The sequence below is a fragment of the Orcinus orca genome, chromosome 12 (genome assembly GCF_937001465.1).
Source record: "Orcinus orca chromosome 12, mOrcOrc1.1, whole genome shotgun sequence".
Classification (NCBI taxonomy): Eukaryota; Metazoa; Chordata; class Mammalia; order Artiodactyla; family Delphinidae; genus Orcinus; species Orcinus orca.
Genome location: NC_064570.1, coordinates 81,316,776 through 81,333,046, shown reverse-complemented (window position 1 = coordinate 81,333,046; position 16,271 = coordinate 81,316,776). Strand labels below are relative to the sequence as shown.

The following is a 16,271-nucleotide window of genomic DNA, read 5'->3' as shown; positions in this document are numbered from 1 at the left end:
TTGGTATATTCCTTACCTTGATTTGCTGAAAATATTACTGTTCTATTTCTTTTTGTGGGGGAGGAGTTGTATTATTGATCTCTGTCAGTAATAAGTCCTTTTGTCTCAAATGGCAGCTGGATGCTGGAAAATGAAGATAAGTATTCCCTGATCTTCAAATTTATTGGTTCTTTTGTTGCTGCTTCTCATTTGCTCATCTGTTTAAAGTTGATGATAGGCACGCCATCTTAGCCTTGGCTCAGCAGTTTTCTGTTTCCCCCTCTGCTGTGGGCCCTGTGTTTAAAAGAGCTGCCTGTCAGAGCATGGTGATTGATAATAAGAGCTGAGGGTTAAACAGTAGTTACTCTGTCCCCCACTGCTCTTAGGTCTTTCCACACACTAGCGTGTTTAATCCTGCGAGGTGAGTCTTGGTGTTATCGCCATTTTAAAGGTGAGGAAACTGATACCAAGTTATACAAAAATAAAAGCTAACTTCATTTATGCTTACTGTTTGTTAGGTACTATGCTGAGGGCTTTATCTATATTATCCACAAAACCGTCAACAACTTGGTAAGATATGGAGTATTATTGTCATTTTCACTACTGGTACCAGAAATGAGGGTATGCATTGGAGACCATCTTCCTTGAGAATTAGTGCTATAGTCAGCATATAATGCAAAATTATTGTCAAATTTCCCTTGAAAATCCCTTACATTGTCTACAGTGGCAGTTTGCAGACACAGAGATCCTCTATAAATCCAACTGGGCTGTTCTTGGCCCACTAGAGTTGGAATAGAATTCAAGCATCAGCGACTACAGGCCCATGAGCCAACTCCTGTTTTTGTAAATAAAGTTTTATTAGAACATATCCATACCCATCCATTTATCAGTTTTCTGTGGCTACTTTGGAGCTACAAATGCAGAAGTGAGTAGTTGCAGCATAGACCAACTGACCCACAGAACCTAAAATATTTACTATATGGCCCTTTAAGAAAAAGTTTGCTGACCCCGGGAATAAATCAGCGTTTCTTTAGGTGAATTAACAGTGAAGAATTGGCTTGCTTTTGGGAAGTTTTACAAAAATACATGAGGACCATGTGATACATTCTTGGCCTAAGAGGCCATGTAGGGCCTGAGAGCATCCAAGGATGTGGCATGTGCCCTGAATCACAGTTCTTCTCAGGTGACTCCACTGAGTTTTAAAAGTTCACTTTGTGGTGTGCTTTGTTTTTTAAAAAGCAATGTTTTATGTTAATAATGAGGAATATCCTAGTACATCGTCCTATCTTGATGCTTTAATTTTTTTATGTCCTTGAAAAACAGATCAGCTTTCATCTCACATTAAGTTTTTAAAATTACTTACTGCTTAGATAATTTCTGATAGGGTTTCTTTTTTAATATCATAAACAGTAACCAGACTCAGCTATATTTGAATTATTTATTTAAAATACACTAAGTATAAATTAAGATTTCACGGATATCTGTCATTTCTGAAAATTCACACAACATATCATTTCATCAGATGTTAGTATTGTTTTTCACTACAAAAGATTGTACACTTAAAATGTTTGCCTTTTTCAAATCGATATTTATAAAACCATCATAGTTTTCAATATTTTAGTTTTACAGTGGTTAAATTATTTTATATACTTTATTTTTAATCTTAATGATTAGTTTCCTAAAACTAAATTTTGGTCATAAACAACAATCTTTCCTTTGTCATAAACATTTCATAAATGAGAGTATTAAAATCTTTCCAGGCTTTAATATGTACTACACTTGAGGGACTTCCCTGGTGGTCCAGTGGCTAAGACTCCGTGCTCCCAATGCAGGGGACCCGGGTTCGATCTCTGGTCCGGGAACTGGATCCCACGTGCATGCCGCAACTAAGAGTCCACATGCCACAACTAAGATCCTGCATGCTGCAACTAAGACCCAGTGCAGCCAAGATAAATGAATAAATATTAAAAAAATATGTAGTACACTTTAAACAATATCCAAAATAGACTGTTGTTTCTATCTTTAAGGAGGAAAAATATCAGTGTTGTTCACCTCCCAGATATTTAAACATAAAAATTATACTTTAAGAATTTAGGGGCTTCCCTGCTGGCACAGTGGTTGAGAATCCACCTGCCAATGCAGGGGACACGGGTTTGAGCCCTGGTCCGGGAAGATCCCACATGCTGCAGAGCAACTAGGCCCGTGAGCCACAACTACTGAGCCTGCGCATCTGGAGCCTGTGCTCCGCAACAAGAGAGGCCACGATAGTGAGAGGCCTGCACACCGTGATGAAGAGTGGCCCTCACTTGCCACAACTAGAGGAAGCCCTTGTACCGAAATGAAGACCCAACACAGCCAAAAATATATAAATAAATAAATTTAAAAAAATAAAGAATTTAGATTTCCAAAATTTTCTTAGTTAAGAAATAACTATATGCATATTATATGTAATATTTATATCTAGAAATATAATTACTGTTTTTAAAATAGTATACAGTTTTTAAAAACAGTAAACATATTTCCTATCATCTAGAGTGGAAATGACATCAGTCTAAGTAAATTCTATTTTCTCTTCCCTTTCGTGGTGGTAAATAGTCGTCTCTGCAGTGAAAGTTGCTCAATACACCACATTCACACACCTCATCCAAAGGGCCTCTCTTTTTGATTGTTTCGTTTTTTCCTGTTAGAAAACTAGAATAATGTAATATTGAACATGGATTTACAGTCATGTGCGAACTTAACATTTAGCTTATTTACATGTGAAATAGTTGGAATAAATAACATTCTTGCATTTTATGAAAATCTTGGGGTGTTTTGGTAATTTTTTGGTACTGGCTGCCAAAATGTTCACATATCTAAATAAATAATCAGCCTCTGACAGCTCTGGGGCCTTTCACTTGAAAGGGTCTCCAAGGCTTGAAAATAAAAGGCACTCTCCACATTTGACCTTCTTCTCTAGATTTGAAAGCATTTGTTATCATTAGCAGAAATAAATGACTGATTCACAAATGAACTTGTGATGACCAGTAACATTCTGAAAAAAGTGGAAGTCAGACATTCTGGTTTCGAATCATCACAACTCTCCCTTCCTTGTACTGTAGAATCCCAGAGAACTTCTTAAACTTTCTGTGCCTGGTTTTAGTTGTAAAATGGCACCTACCTCATAGTTTACGAGGACAAAAGGAGATAAAGTACCTTTCACATACTCAGTTTATAAAAATCCATCTTTAAAAATGGCTTTCAATTATTCAGCTTACTTAATAAATTGAACGTTTAGATTTTCTGTCTTACTTGCCCTCCCTGGCCCCCTTGGAGTGCTTTCTTTTAATACCCACTGTATAGTTGTCTGTCAACTCTTTCTATTACCTATGGCCTCAACTGTCAATTTAAAGAGCTTTTATTAATTTCTAATAAGGAGCTTTTGACTGAAAATATATTGTTTTACTGCTTCAGCTAACTTCTCTTTGAACAGGATGTCTTAACCTGGGGATCCACAGAGAGATTGTATTTCAGTGTAATTCATTTCCTTTGTAATTCTATGTATTTTATTTTATGCATTTTTTTAAGGTTTTTTTTTTTAAGTGCATTCTTTTTAAAAAAATTAATTTATATTTTGGCTGCGTTGGGTCTTCGTTGCTATACGTGAGCTTTCTCTAGTTGTGGCGAGCGGGGGCTACTCTTCGTTGTGGTGTGTGGGCTTCTCATTGCGGTGGCTTCTCTCGTTGCGGAGCATGGGCTCTAGGCGTGCTGGCTTCAGTATTTGTGGCACGTGCGCTCAGTAGTTGTGGCTCAGGGGCTCTAGAGCACAGGCTCAGTAGTTGTGGCACACGGGCATAGTTGCTCCGTGGCATGTGGGATCTTCCCGGAGCAGGGCTTGAACCCGTGTCCCCCTGCATTGGCAGGCGGATTCTTAACCACTGCGCCACCAGGGAAGTCCCTTTTTTTAAGGCTTTTATTTGTTTTTATTAAGTCAGTGCCCAATTTATACTATTTTATGCATTTAAAAGCACTATCTCCACAGGCTTTACTGGACTATCAAAGAGGTTCATGGTACTAAAAAATTAAAAAGTTACAAATCCCTGATGGAAGAAGTTCCATTTTAGTAGAATATGGTAAAGACATGGTTGTTGGACTGCTAAGAGAAGTCATCTCTGTAAGATAACTCAGGGCTCTTGGATCCCACTAGAAATGACTCATCTATCAACAGGTAGGGCTGGTCCCCCCAACTTCAGAAAATTGAATAGTTCTCACCTTGGTTTTAGCTTCTTGACTTCTCCGTATCTAGAACCTTTGCAGGAAAAAAAATAGCCACCGTTTTTCTAATATACAGAGAATCTTCTCTGATACAATCAGAGGCAGCCATGTATGGTGGAAGGGACATAAGTATTGAAATCACAATTGTTTAGTCTTTCCAAGTTGCTGATTCTTCATCTGTGATGTGGAAATTATAATATGCACATTACTGTGTTGAGGAAGGATTAAAGGAAAAAACTATGGACAGGGACTTCCCTGGGCACAGTGGTTAAGAATCCACCTGCCAATGCAGGGGACACGGGTTTGAGCCCTGGTCCGGGAAGATCCCACATGCTGTGGAGCAGTTAAGCCCGTGTGCCACAGCTACTGAAGCCCACGCACCTAGAGCCCGTTCTCCACAATGAAGAGAAACCCCCACTTGCTGCAACTAGAGAAAGCCCGCATGCAGCAACGAAGACCCAACACAGCCAAAAAAAAAAAAAAAAAAAAAAAACAGAAAAAAACTATGGACAGCACACAGTGTCTGGTGCGCTGTGGTTGCTGCATGGGCGTTAGTTTCTTTACTTACACTGAGAATCCAAAATGAACATGAAGTGAATTTAGAGCTGAGTCAGGGTAGAGGGCTGTGGAGCGTGATGGAATTGAGAAATGTGGTTACTTTTCTTTTTAGAATCGGGTTGAGTGGGGAAAATTTCCTGAAAGAGATAGACTCTTTGGCAGAAAGAAAAGTAGGTTGCAGAATTTAGTTGCAGAAATAGTGTGTGAGTAAAATACAGCCCGGAGAGTAGGAAAATTGAATTTAAAGTCCAGGCTTTGTGGAGACGAATGAATAAAGGGGAGTGTACATGTCACTGAACTCATGCTTTTCCTTAAGTTATCTGTTTTCAGAGCAGTGGAATTTTTCATCAGAGATAAATATGAAAAGAAGAAATACTACGATAAAAATGCTATAGCTATTACAAATGTAAGTAAAATCTTCCATCTCTATTGCCAATTGATGCTTGTTGAGTAGATGTGGAACTTTTAACATACGATACAGCTCTGTTTATTTATTGTGAAAATGTGCTAGTTACATACTTAAAAAATTTGAATATTGGAAGTTTTTGTCATATAATGTTAATGAGCTTTCACAAAGCAGGACCCTTGATTCAGAAAGGAGCATATTCTATGTAAGAGTCTGATAACTGCTTAAATGGCATTTAATTAATTTTTTGAAATTTGCAAAAAGATAAAGTCACTAATTGAAAAATGGAGGAGAGATAATTGTTTTTACTAGATTCGGGAAATGAACAAAAAAGGAAAATCTGTCTTCTTTTAAGGGCTTTGGTGGATCTGTCCAGATATAAGTTTATTAAAACATGGCATTTTCATTGGTTATTATCAAGTATTATCAAGTAATAGTTGAGACCTTACTGTAGTGATCCAAATATGTTATATCACTGATCCTTTTTAAGTTTTTCTTTCTGATTAAATTTTCCTATCCCAGTTAAATGCTGTTTAAGGCTAATTATCTTTAGGGCTGTAGTCATTTTTTAAGTCTTTGATTCCTAGATTAATAATAAAGCTATAAGCCAGTTAATTGTGTGGCTAATTCATCTGTCACGCAATTTAGAGACAATAATTTCCTCTCATTTTGCATATAAGCTGGTTTTCCTTTTCAGTCCATATGGAGAAGCAGTATACTAAAAAATTCAACCAAATACTAACAAAGTAAGGATATTGTAATACATGGTCTCTGACCATTAAAAAAAATCTTCTAAAACAATGTTTAAAGTATGATTAATGTATATTTTGGAGCAAAAGTACCCTTGATAGAGTTTAGGCTGCATTTACAGTGGGTGTAGGAGAGGAAATCTCTTGAAAAATCAGTAAAAATTGACAATATTGAGAGTGATGCTTATCACATCCATGAAATTAAGTTTACTTACAGCATTGTGGGGGAAAAAGGACAAACTTTAAAGCATAAGTAATATATTTTTATATGAAATTCTAAGAAATCATTTTAAAATACAGGGTGTGTAAACCAGGGGTGGGAATTTTGGTGGCCACCTTAGAATTCTCCCACCACGGGGACACAGAATGAGTCTGCCCTCCTTGGTATTCCTTAATGAATGAGTGATAGGGGACATTTGAAAAACTGAGTACAGAAATTGTCCTGTCTGTCCGCCCCTCACTCCCCGTAAGTAGTGGTGCAGCATAGCTGGCAACACTGATCAGGTGAGTTCTTAGGAGATCTAGCAGGTATCGAGCAGATGAGGTTGAGCTCTGCCATGTTGTTTGCCCTTTTCCAGCAGCAACTTTTCTCTGTTCCCCTCTCCCCCCTCGCTCTTCCTCTTCTCCCCTCTCCCCTGCCTCTTCTTTCCCTCCCCACCACCCCCTCGCTTCCCCCACCACATACTTCCATCCTCACGTGATTCATTTGCTATTATAATCATCAAAAAGAAAATCTGTTGCACCAGGAAAATGTATAGGTAACTCTAACTATTTAATCCTTACCCCTGACTGGCTCAGTTTTGTCTTGGAAAAACAGCTAATAGTTGCTGGGAGTTGGTAGCTTTAAAATGAGCACTCACTTGTTCTTGTTTCAGTTTATCTTACATATTTCTTGCCTCCTTTGCCACTTCTCATCCCTCACAAGTAACCTCTTGAATGCAGTTTGAGTACATGCTTGAGTTTGCATCACACAAAGGTTTTAATTCTCCAGTCTGAATTTCACATGAAATTACTATTCCAATCAGTTGCCATATAATTGAGTATTATATAAAAGTTTAAAAACAGGAAAACTTTCACTTATTTTGTTTTATATGTGTGTATCTATATATGTATAAAGACTAGTATTTAGCACAACAAAAGTAAAATTAAATCCGTTATTTCAACTTAGAAATTGTGGAAACAATGTTTCTGTACTGTATTATAATAAAAGAGCTAGCACTAGTAATTTCATTAAGCTCTGTTTACAGTTAACTGGTGATTATATAATTCATTAATATAAATGAGCAATAATTTTAAGACAGTGTGAATTGCAATAAATTTTAAGATGTCCTTCCTGATAGGGATGAGAAACTTAGATGATGAATGATCAGGTGGTGATTTAAGATTACCCTGAAATAGCAGTTTCAAGTTGGGCTTTTGTTGTTGTTGTTACTTCTTCTTGTTACAGTTTTAGTTTCCTCTTCTGTGGAATAGGGATGATCACGGCATCCACTTTTGACAGTATTCTTATGGGAGTTAAATAAGGTAGGGCCCGCTGCATTTCTGTTGTGTGCCTGGCACAGGAGCGCTTAACACATAGGAGCTCCTGGGAGGAGCGCCTGGCGGGGAGGGAGGGGGGCAGGAGCAAAGGGGCCCAAGCGCAGGGGCGGGTGGGGCTAGAAACCGCGGGGCTCACACGCTGCCCAGAGGCTGTATCTCATTGGCACCACTGACTTGAGTTCTGTCGGATTAATACTGCCACATTTCAGTCAGCCCTTTTTAAATTATGGGCTGCCAGGCGACTGATGTGGCATTTATAGGACTTCTATTTGAAATTTCTCCAGAATTCTGCATTTCTTAGTGACTTATCCAATGATTTTAAAGTTAGCATATTAAAATTCAGGCTTCTTCTACATATCTGGTGGCTATGGTTACTGAGTTAAGCTTGTCAAATAGTCTTTTAACTCTCCTACTGATGCGTTTAATCGATGGTTTCTTTTGTATGACTTTAGTTCAGTAAATGTATTTTCAGCTTTTGTACCTAACACATACCATGGAAGGTAATTTGCTTTGGAAACTATATTTTTTAAATGATTTCTCAACTCCTGAAAAAGTAAAGCTTCACAGTGTATTGAAAGGTCATGAGACAGCCCATTTGAGAACTGCCGTGATCAAATCTTCACTTGGAAAATATATTCAAGAATTTCCAAAATGGGTTTGAAGTGATGTATTGCTTACAGTTAATCCATAAGGTATTTTTCAGCATTTTGAAGCACCAGATTTTTATTATATAACATTATTCTGTGAAAAAGGGTGAGAGAGTAAGAAGAAAAAATCATCAAGAAAATAATGTGATCTTTTCTTGAAAAGATAGATGAGCATTTTGCCTTACCACCTTCAACTAATTGTACTGGTATTTTTAGAATACTTGATACTTTTTCACCTTATCCTGGAACGTGGTAGTTGGAAACCTGTTTTACCAGGTCAGTTTTCCTTCTGCAGTAGGTGCGTTTGTACACTTGGATTACTCTGGGAGTTTCTTCGGTGGTGGCCTAGAGAAGAACCTCTGGTCTTAAGAATAATTGAAGGGAGGACATTAGCTCCTATTCCCGAAGGAGATCTTTACTGAGTTCCCACTTCGTGTTCTCTCATGGCTGGGGGTGGGGGAGAGAAGGGTGGGGAATAGAGGGACAGTAAAGCATGACGATTGCCTTTGCCAGCGCCGTTTTCAAGGTCAAAGTCTTGTCCCCTCTCTCTATAAAAGTACTGGAATCCAGTGAAATGGAATTATCATCTAGTTACAAAATAAATTCTGAATTTGACAATGAGTGTATTGGGTTGGCCAAAAGTGCCTTCAGTTTTTAAGTAAAAGTAAAAGACACATTTTTCATTTTCACCAAGAACTTTATTGAACAACGTATTCACCCTTCTTTTCCACTACCTTCTGCCATTTTTCAGGCAACTTCATAATTCCATCTTCCCAAAACTTTTTATCTTTTTGAGCAAAGAACTGTTCCAGATGCCTTTTACAGTCTTCCAGGGAATTGATTTTTTCCATTAAGAGGATTTTGTAAAGACTGAAATAAATGGAGATCCGAAGGTTCAATGTCTGATGAATACAGTGGATGAATCAGAACTTCCTAGCCAAGCTGTAACAGTTTTTGCCTGGTCATCAAAGAGACGTGGTCTTGTGTTATCCTGGTGGAAGATTATGCGTTTTCTGTTGACTAATTCTGGACGCTTTTCATTGAGTGCTGCTTTCAGTTGGTCTCATTCGGAGCCGTTGGAATTAACCTTTTGATTTTCCGGAAGGAGCTCATAATAGAGGACTCCCTTCCAATCCCACCATATACACAACATCACCTTCTTTGGATGAAGACCGGCCTTTGATGTGGTTGTTGGTGGTTCATTTCCCTTGCCCCACGCTCTCTTCCATTCCACATTATTGTACAGTATCCACTTTTTATCGCCCATCACAATTTGTTTTAAAAACGGAACATTTTCATTACGTTTCATTAGGGAATGGCACACAGAAATATGGTCAAGAAGGTTTTCTTCCATTAACACGTGGAACCCAAGCATCAAAGCGATGAACATAACCAAGCTGGTGCAGATGATTTTCGACGCTTGATTTGGATATTTTGAGTATGTCGGCTGTCTCCCGCTTGGTGTAATGTTGGTTGTTCTCAATTAATGTCTCGATTTGATTGCTGTCAACTTCAACTGGTCCACCCAACCGTGGAGCATCGTCCAGCGAGAAATCTCCAGCATGAAATTTCACAAACCACTTTTTTGACATGTTCAGTCAGTCACAGCACCTTCTCCATACACTGCACAAATCTTTTTTTGTGTTTCAGTTGCGTTTTCACCTTTCTTGAAATGATAAAGCATAATGTGCCGAAAGGATGTTTTTTTTCTTCCATCTTCAGTATTAAAATGGTTACGCAAAAGTTCACCAATTTTGATGTTTTTTTAAATGCACACTGATGTGACAGCTGTCACAGTACAATCTAACAAAATTGTTTTGAATGAAGTTAAAGACAACTAAGTGCTACTAGAGCCATCTTGGAGAAAAAACTGAACGAATCTTTTGGCCACCCCAATAGATAACTTACATAAGATTTCAGAGAAGTGCGTGAGCAAGCCAGTGCCCTTTCAGAGGACAGTGAGAACTGCTGATGTGGGGCCTCCTCTTGCTTGTGCCTCTGAGATGCTCTCATCCTCCTGTTTCCTTTTCGTCAATTAAAAAAAATTTATTGAGACCTGTTGAATGTCACATGCTGGAGATGGTGAACAGAAGAGAAACAACGTCTGTCTCAGAGAACTTCAGATGAACGAAGAATACCGATAACGAATCGCCTCTGTACTGGACATCACATGATCATGTCTGCCAGAGGGAAGCGTTGTAGGAGACTGGAGGATGAAGGGACACTTCCTGGAGGAGGCCATGTCAGGACGGGTGGGACCCGCTGGGAGCATGGGTGCTTCCAGCAGAGGAAGCAGCAGGAGCCGAGACCCCTGGAGGCTGGGGCAGAGACTGGAGCGCTGGCACCAGAGGAGTCGCGTGTGGCTAGATGCCTGGTCGCAGGTCAGGGAAGGCAGGGACAGGCAGAGGACCTGTGGTCTGGTTAAGGGGTTTAGACTCTGGCCTTGTATAATGTGTGTGAACTGTTCAAGCCTCCTAAGTAGGGCTAGGTGCTGATCACCTTTGCATCTGCTATCGTCACAGTTTGTAGAAGAGCAAGACCTGGGCAAGGCGACCTGTGAGGAGTGCTCATCCAGGCGCTGGAGGCCGGCGGGTCCCTGCTGGTGGTCAGTGCAGGGGTGGTGGGCAGCACTTGTAGAGATTTGGAAGGAACACATGAGCGCCTGGTTTTTCTTGCCTCTGCGTTTTTTTCTTTCCTCCCCCCACCTGCCTTTTGCTTCTCCCCCATCTCTCTGTTCTGTCGTGTCTCTTGCTTCCAGCTGAAGCAAGACGTGTAGACTCTAGTTCTTCATTCCTTGCTCGCATGATGGGGCTTACCCCGCTCATCGACTTTTTAAAAAATCAATGTTACTGAGGTAGAATTTACATACAATACAAGGCAGACAGTTTAAGTTATAGTTCAATGAGTTTCGGAAAATAAATACTCTATGTAAGCACGACCACAGTCGATTGGCACGTAGACCCTTTCCTTCACTCCAGAAGGTCGCTTTGTGCCCCTGGCCTCCCACCCCTGGCCCAGGTAGCCACTGATCTGCTCTTTATCACGGTAGATTGTACCTGTCTCTGCTGGAGCTTCATATGAATGGTATCATACCCTGTTTACTCTTTGATGTGTGGGTTCTTTCAGCATGTTTCTGAAATTCACCCCTGATTTCATGTGTACTATTAGACCATCCCTTTTTTATTGGCTGATAGTAGTTTGATTTATGGGTACACCAGTCTGTTCACATTCACCTGTGGATTTGTCCATTGACTTTTCAGATGTGTACCCTACTGAACAAGCATCTCTGTTTTTTCCTAGCTGGAACTTAGTATTAATGCTTTTTTATTTTTGCATTAAAATGCTTTGTTAAATGACTGATATTTATTGAATAGTCTTATGTTGCTCCTTCTGAATTTTAAAAGTGGCCAAATCAGTTTATCATCCTCTGGAAAGGAGAACAAGCACTTTTACAGGGAATTATGTTGACTTAGTAACACTCGACATATTAAGTGTCCCTATTTCTCTCTTACATTTTTATGTTCAGCTTTTACATGAATTTGGGCAAAAATGGTCTTTATGATACAGGTTATTATCTTAAGTGATTTTATGTGCTTTTTCTAATCTCTTGTTTTCTACATAGCTCTAGCAAGTAAATGTCCAGTGGGATAAACCAGCTTTGAAGCTGCGCTTTAAGGCACAATTTGTCTTTTTTAATATTTTCTTCTACGTGTAATTTCAGTCAGTAGTTACTGAATGGCTAGTTTGCATACTTTTAGCAGAGCTAACAGTGTGCCAGGGGAAAACGCCCCTAAAGATTATGGGCTTGGGTTGTGAGTCAAGAATTGTGGCTGTAACTAACTCAGTAACAAGCAGATTCGAATGAGGACTTGTCATCTCACACTGTTATTTTGACATCATAATGACCTTTCTATAATCGCACCTTTTATTTTTAAAGATTCCTCGTAGGCACTGTTGGTATGGTAGGGCAATATAGAGATGTCAGTTTTATGGCTCCAAAGATCTACTACGTATTTTGTAAACGTATTTCAGTTATATTTTGGCAGTGAAGAGGGCAGGAAGATAACGCTTACTTTAAAGTGATGAACCACGCATGTAGGAATTGGGTAGGCAGATGTGTGAAAAGGCTTTTAGACGAAATTGTCTCCATGTATAAATTGCCTTTGCTGCATATGTAACTGTCTCATAGTGCTTTGGGGTAATTCAGCCAGGGCAGCCCTGGTGATGGTGTGTGTGTGCACGGAGCTTAAGGAAGTGTAGGAGTGGCTTCACGATAAGTCTTGTCTGCTGCTCAGCTGTTATGCTCCATTAATCCACTCTTTTTTCTCCCATCCTTCTTTCTGTTTTCTTAAACAGTTGATTAAAACTTGACTTTTACTGTTTCAGCTCTGTGTTATTTTCCATTCTTGAAGCAGTTACGGTAAGAACGAGAACTCGCTCGTGCTCTCCGGCCACTTGGAACGGTGTGTCTTCGCTTCGGAGCATGAGCACCTTGGCAGTAGCGCTGATGGAAAGGGAACCACCAGTGACGCTTAGTTGTTCTTCACGTACTTTGCGGGGGGATGATCTTGTCTGAGTGCATTTTATATTTATGTCATAGTGAAATCCATTTTAAATCGTACACTCTTCTGTAGTAAGTACTTTTACTTATAGAAATTCCACATGGAAGCATTTAGAAAGCAAGACTTTTCTCTTGATGCATTATTTTCATTTAACATACCTCTGAGTGCTTCTGTATCTCTGAAATACACGAGTGTGTGTTTCTTTCCTGTGCCTATAATTCTGATTGTCTTCTTTTTGTTTTTTTCTCCTGACTTTTCATCTGCATTCCACAGATTTCCTCCTCTGATGCTCCTCTTCAGCCTTTGGTATCCTCTCCTTCTCTACAAGCTGCTGTTGAGAAGAACAAATTAGAGGTATGGTAGTAGTGTTTTAGCTATAGCCTCATTCCATAGCGCTCGGTGGTAAATGTGCCATCGTTTGGGATGCTGTAATAGTTGTTTATGTCTTGAACGGTCGCCAGTATTAAAAATGTTAAATACAACAAGAATACTTTTCTATGCCACAGGTAGGATCACAGGGTTTTAATCTGCATTTAATTTCAGAATGACTAATTTATTGTTACCGTAGATATATCTCAGCATTTAATAAGTAATTAGTTTTTTGTTGTTTCCATTACCACCTTATGCTTAAAGGAGCTTTTCTGTAGTTGCTCTTGAATTCTTTGATTTATTTGGAAGGTTTTTGGTTAAAAATGTTTTCTTTCTGTTATTATAAGCACTTGAAGAAAGTTAATGTCAAGTTTCTTTTTTTAAACAATAGTATCCATCACATAGATGAAACGTAGGAGTGTAGAATCATCAGTGATGATTGTTGGAGTGTGTGTGGGATAGGGGTGGTTAGGGTGCACGGTACTACTATTATGGATTTGTAAAGTCATGCCTTCCAATATTTGAAGGTTTTTAATTTTTTTGACTGTGTATCTTTTTGTTGTTCTCATCCTGACCTTAGGGAATTAGTTTGAGATATCCTTTCATCTCACAGTGTTTCTGTGTCTCCTCCTTGATAAATGGTGTGCTTGACACGGGGGATACAAAGGTAAACAAGGTGTGTCTCCCTGCCCTGGAGTAGCTTCCATCTAACAGAGGAAAACGGAGAACTTTACAGAGGTTTCTAGCGCGGCAGAACGTGTGCTGCGATTGCCGTGCGCTCACGGTGCTGCTCTGAGCGCAGCAGGCGTCCTTCTGATGCGACTTACACTCTTCATAAACATTAGCTGTGAGGACTAGGGCACAGTGCAAGCAGAGAAAGCATCTTGTGGAGAAAAGCCCGTGGGCAGGGCGGGATGACTGGGGATTTGCGGGGAGAAGGGCATGGCTGGGACACGCGTGGGCCGGGGAGAGAAGCGGAGAGGAGGCTTCCTGTGAGCCTGCTGGCGTGTTTGGCCTTCGTCCTGAAGGCCCTGGCACTTTGATGAGTTTCAGGGGCAGAAGGAGTATCCAGATCGGATTTTCAGGTCATAGCACTCTGCTTCACTGTCTCCGGAGAGCCAACTTCGTGCGGATGGGTGCGGAAAGGCTTGAGGACCTGTTGCGCTGGTCCATGAATAAATGGTGGGCGGGGTGCTAAAGTGGAGACAGAGGGAGTGAAAGGGCGAGCGCAGCTGTCAGAGGTCTCGAGAAGGTCGAGCCTGTGGGGTTTGTGATCAATGGGCTGGGGAGGCGCTTTGGGAGCCTGGATGGCTCCTGGCTTCGGGCCCGAGCACCTCAGTAGATGACAGCGCTGCCCGGTGAGAAGGGATCCAGGCTGAGCGGGTATGAGGAGAGAGCAGGGAGGGCGGGACTAAACGCTGGGTGTGTTGCGTGTGAGGTAACGGCGGGACGTCTGGGTATCTGGTCAGGGCTTGGATGCACAGGTCCATAGGCCAGAGGAGAGATCCGGGTCGGAGAAGAGGGGAGGGGGCGGCAGCCCGGGGAGAGCCATGAGAGTGGAAAGCTGGGTGCACTGAAGAGTTAGCAGAGCAAGGGGAGGTCCCCGGGACAGTGGCGGACAGTTTGGAGCAAGAAGGGCATGGTTGGAGGTGAACAGGCTTTAGAGGTCAGAGTGTTGTAGGGGTCAGAGGTCAGCAGGCAGGCCCAGGGAAGAAGCACCACAGGAGGGTGGAGGTGGCCATGAGGAGGTGGAAGGATGGCAGCGACACCTGGTCCAGAGGGTGGAAGCCCTCAGTTTCCGTGTCTGTGCTGTGTGGTGCCTGCCGCCAGGTCCTAGAAAGCAGGGGTCTGATCCAGCTGAGCACTAATCATCGTGCCTGATAGCATTTAGACACTGGGGAGCCCCACAGGAGAGTCCACTAGAATGTCTTTTCGTGCTTTCTTTTTCTTACCCTTTTAAAATTTCTATTTTTATGTATGTTTTGTAATGTATAATATAGTGCTATATGTGCTTTATAAATACATACGTACATGTGGTAGAGTATATATGCTCCCAACTTTTTAAGATAAGAGTGCATAAAAAATTTTAGAGACCGTATCTTTAATTAAATCACTCAAGTGTAGTTTGATTATAATGAACCCAAGATGTACTTCTCTCCGTCTTGTAGGACGTGAACATTCATTCCAGTTTTCTTTTGCAGGAGGTCTCCTGTTTCACTATATCATTTGGATATATAGTAACCAAGTTTCAGGAACTACTGTTTTACAGTACCAAACACCACTGTGTTTTATTCTTGATGAGAAAATAGTTTAAAGCAACTTAGCTTCTCACAGTACTCTTTGGTCTTTCAGCAGCTTTTTTTTTTTTTTGCGGTACACGGGCCTCTCACCACTGTGGCCTCTCCCGTTGCGGAGCACAGGCTCCGGACGCGCAGGCTCAGCGGCCATGGCTCACGGGCCCAGCCGCTCCGCGGCATGTGGGATCTTCCCGGACCGGGGCACGAACCTGTGTCCCTTGCATCGGCAGGCGGACTCTCAACCACTGCGCCACCAGGGAAGCCCTAGAGCCCATGTTTTTAACGTTACTTCAAAGCTTGTGTTCTAAAACCGCTGCTGGCATCAGTAGATTACAGCCATATTTTGACAGCTGAAATTCCAGTGTTCAAGAGCATCTCCCTCTGTTAAACATAGCTAACTAATTTATTTTATTGTTGGTGATTTCAGATGTGCCCACCAATCATAGCGATTAGAAAGACTGGCTTCTCCCCCATCTCATGACGGTGACTTCCTTGAGAAATGACTGAGAGCTCTGAGCAGTTACAGAACCGTTCATCCCTAGCATAGTAGTGAGAACGATCCGCCACATTGCCTTCTTCCCTAAACTTGACTAATATCTGGAAAGCATTTTGCAATATATGAAGGATTTTTGCACATCTTGTTTATTCTTCACTTACACAGTGGCAGTGATACTGCTTACCTCATACGGTTCTTGTGAGGATTTAAATGAGTCATATGGTGTCTGGCACATGGGAAGGGCCCAGTAAGCGTTAGCTGTCCCCATGGGGAAGAAAAACTGCATAGACGGCAGCCCTCCGCTGGGCGGCAGGGAGCACCGACGCTTGACAGTCTGGGCCCCACAGCCCCTCGGCCCTACTACGATTAGCTCTGTGTGTTACTTTCCTGAGATTTTGTTTCTCCATTTGTAAAA

General features: G+C 41.1%; 1 protein-coding gene across 6 annotated transcripts in view; it reads left to right on the top strand.

Annotated features, from left to right (window-relative positions):
• SMAP1 (small ArfGAP 1) overlaps positions 1 to 16,271 on the top strand; it is a 143,547-nt gene that overhangs the window by 65,431 nt on the left and 61,845 nt on the right. For 5 of the 6 annotated variants that reach the window (XM_004270125.4, XM_049695437.1, XM_049695438.1 and 2 more), the window contains 2 exons: positions 5,122 to 5,197; positions 12,968 to 13,048. In XM_004270125.4, the coding sequence (XP_004270173.1) occupies positions 5,122 to 5,197; positions 12,968 to 13,048 (157 nt within the window). The remainder of the gene's footprint in view (positions 1 to 5,121; positions 5,198 to 12,967; positions 13,049 to 16,271) is intronic. The other variant, XM_033428694.1, reaches the window with a different exon arrangement.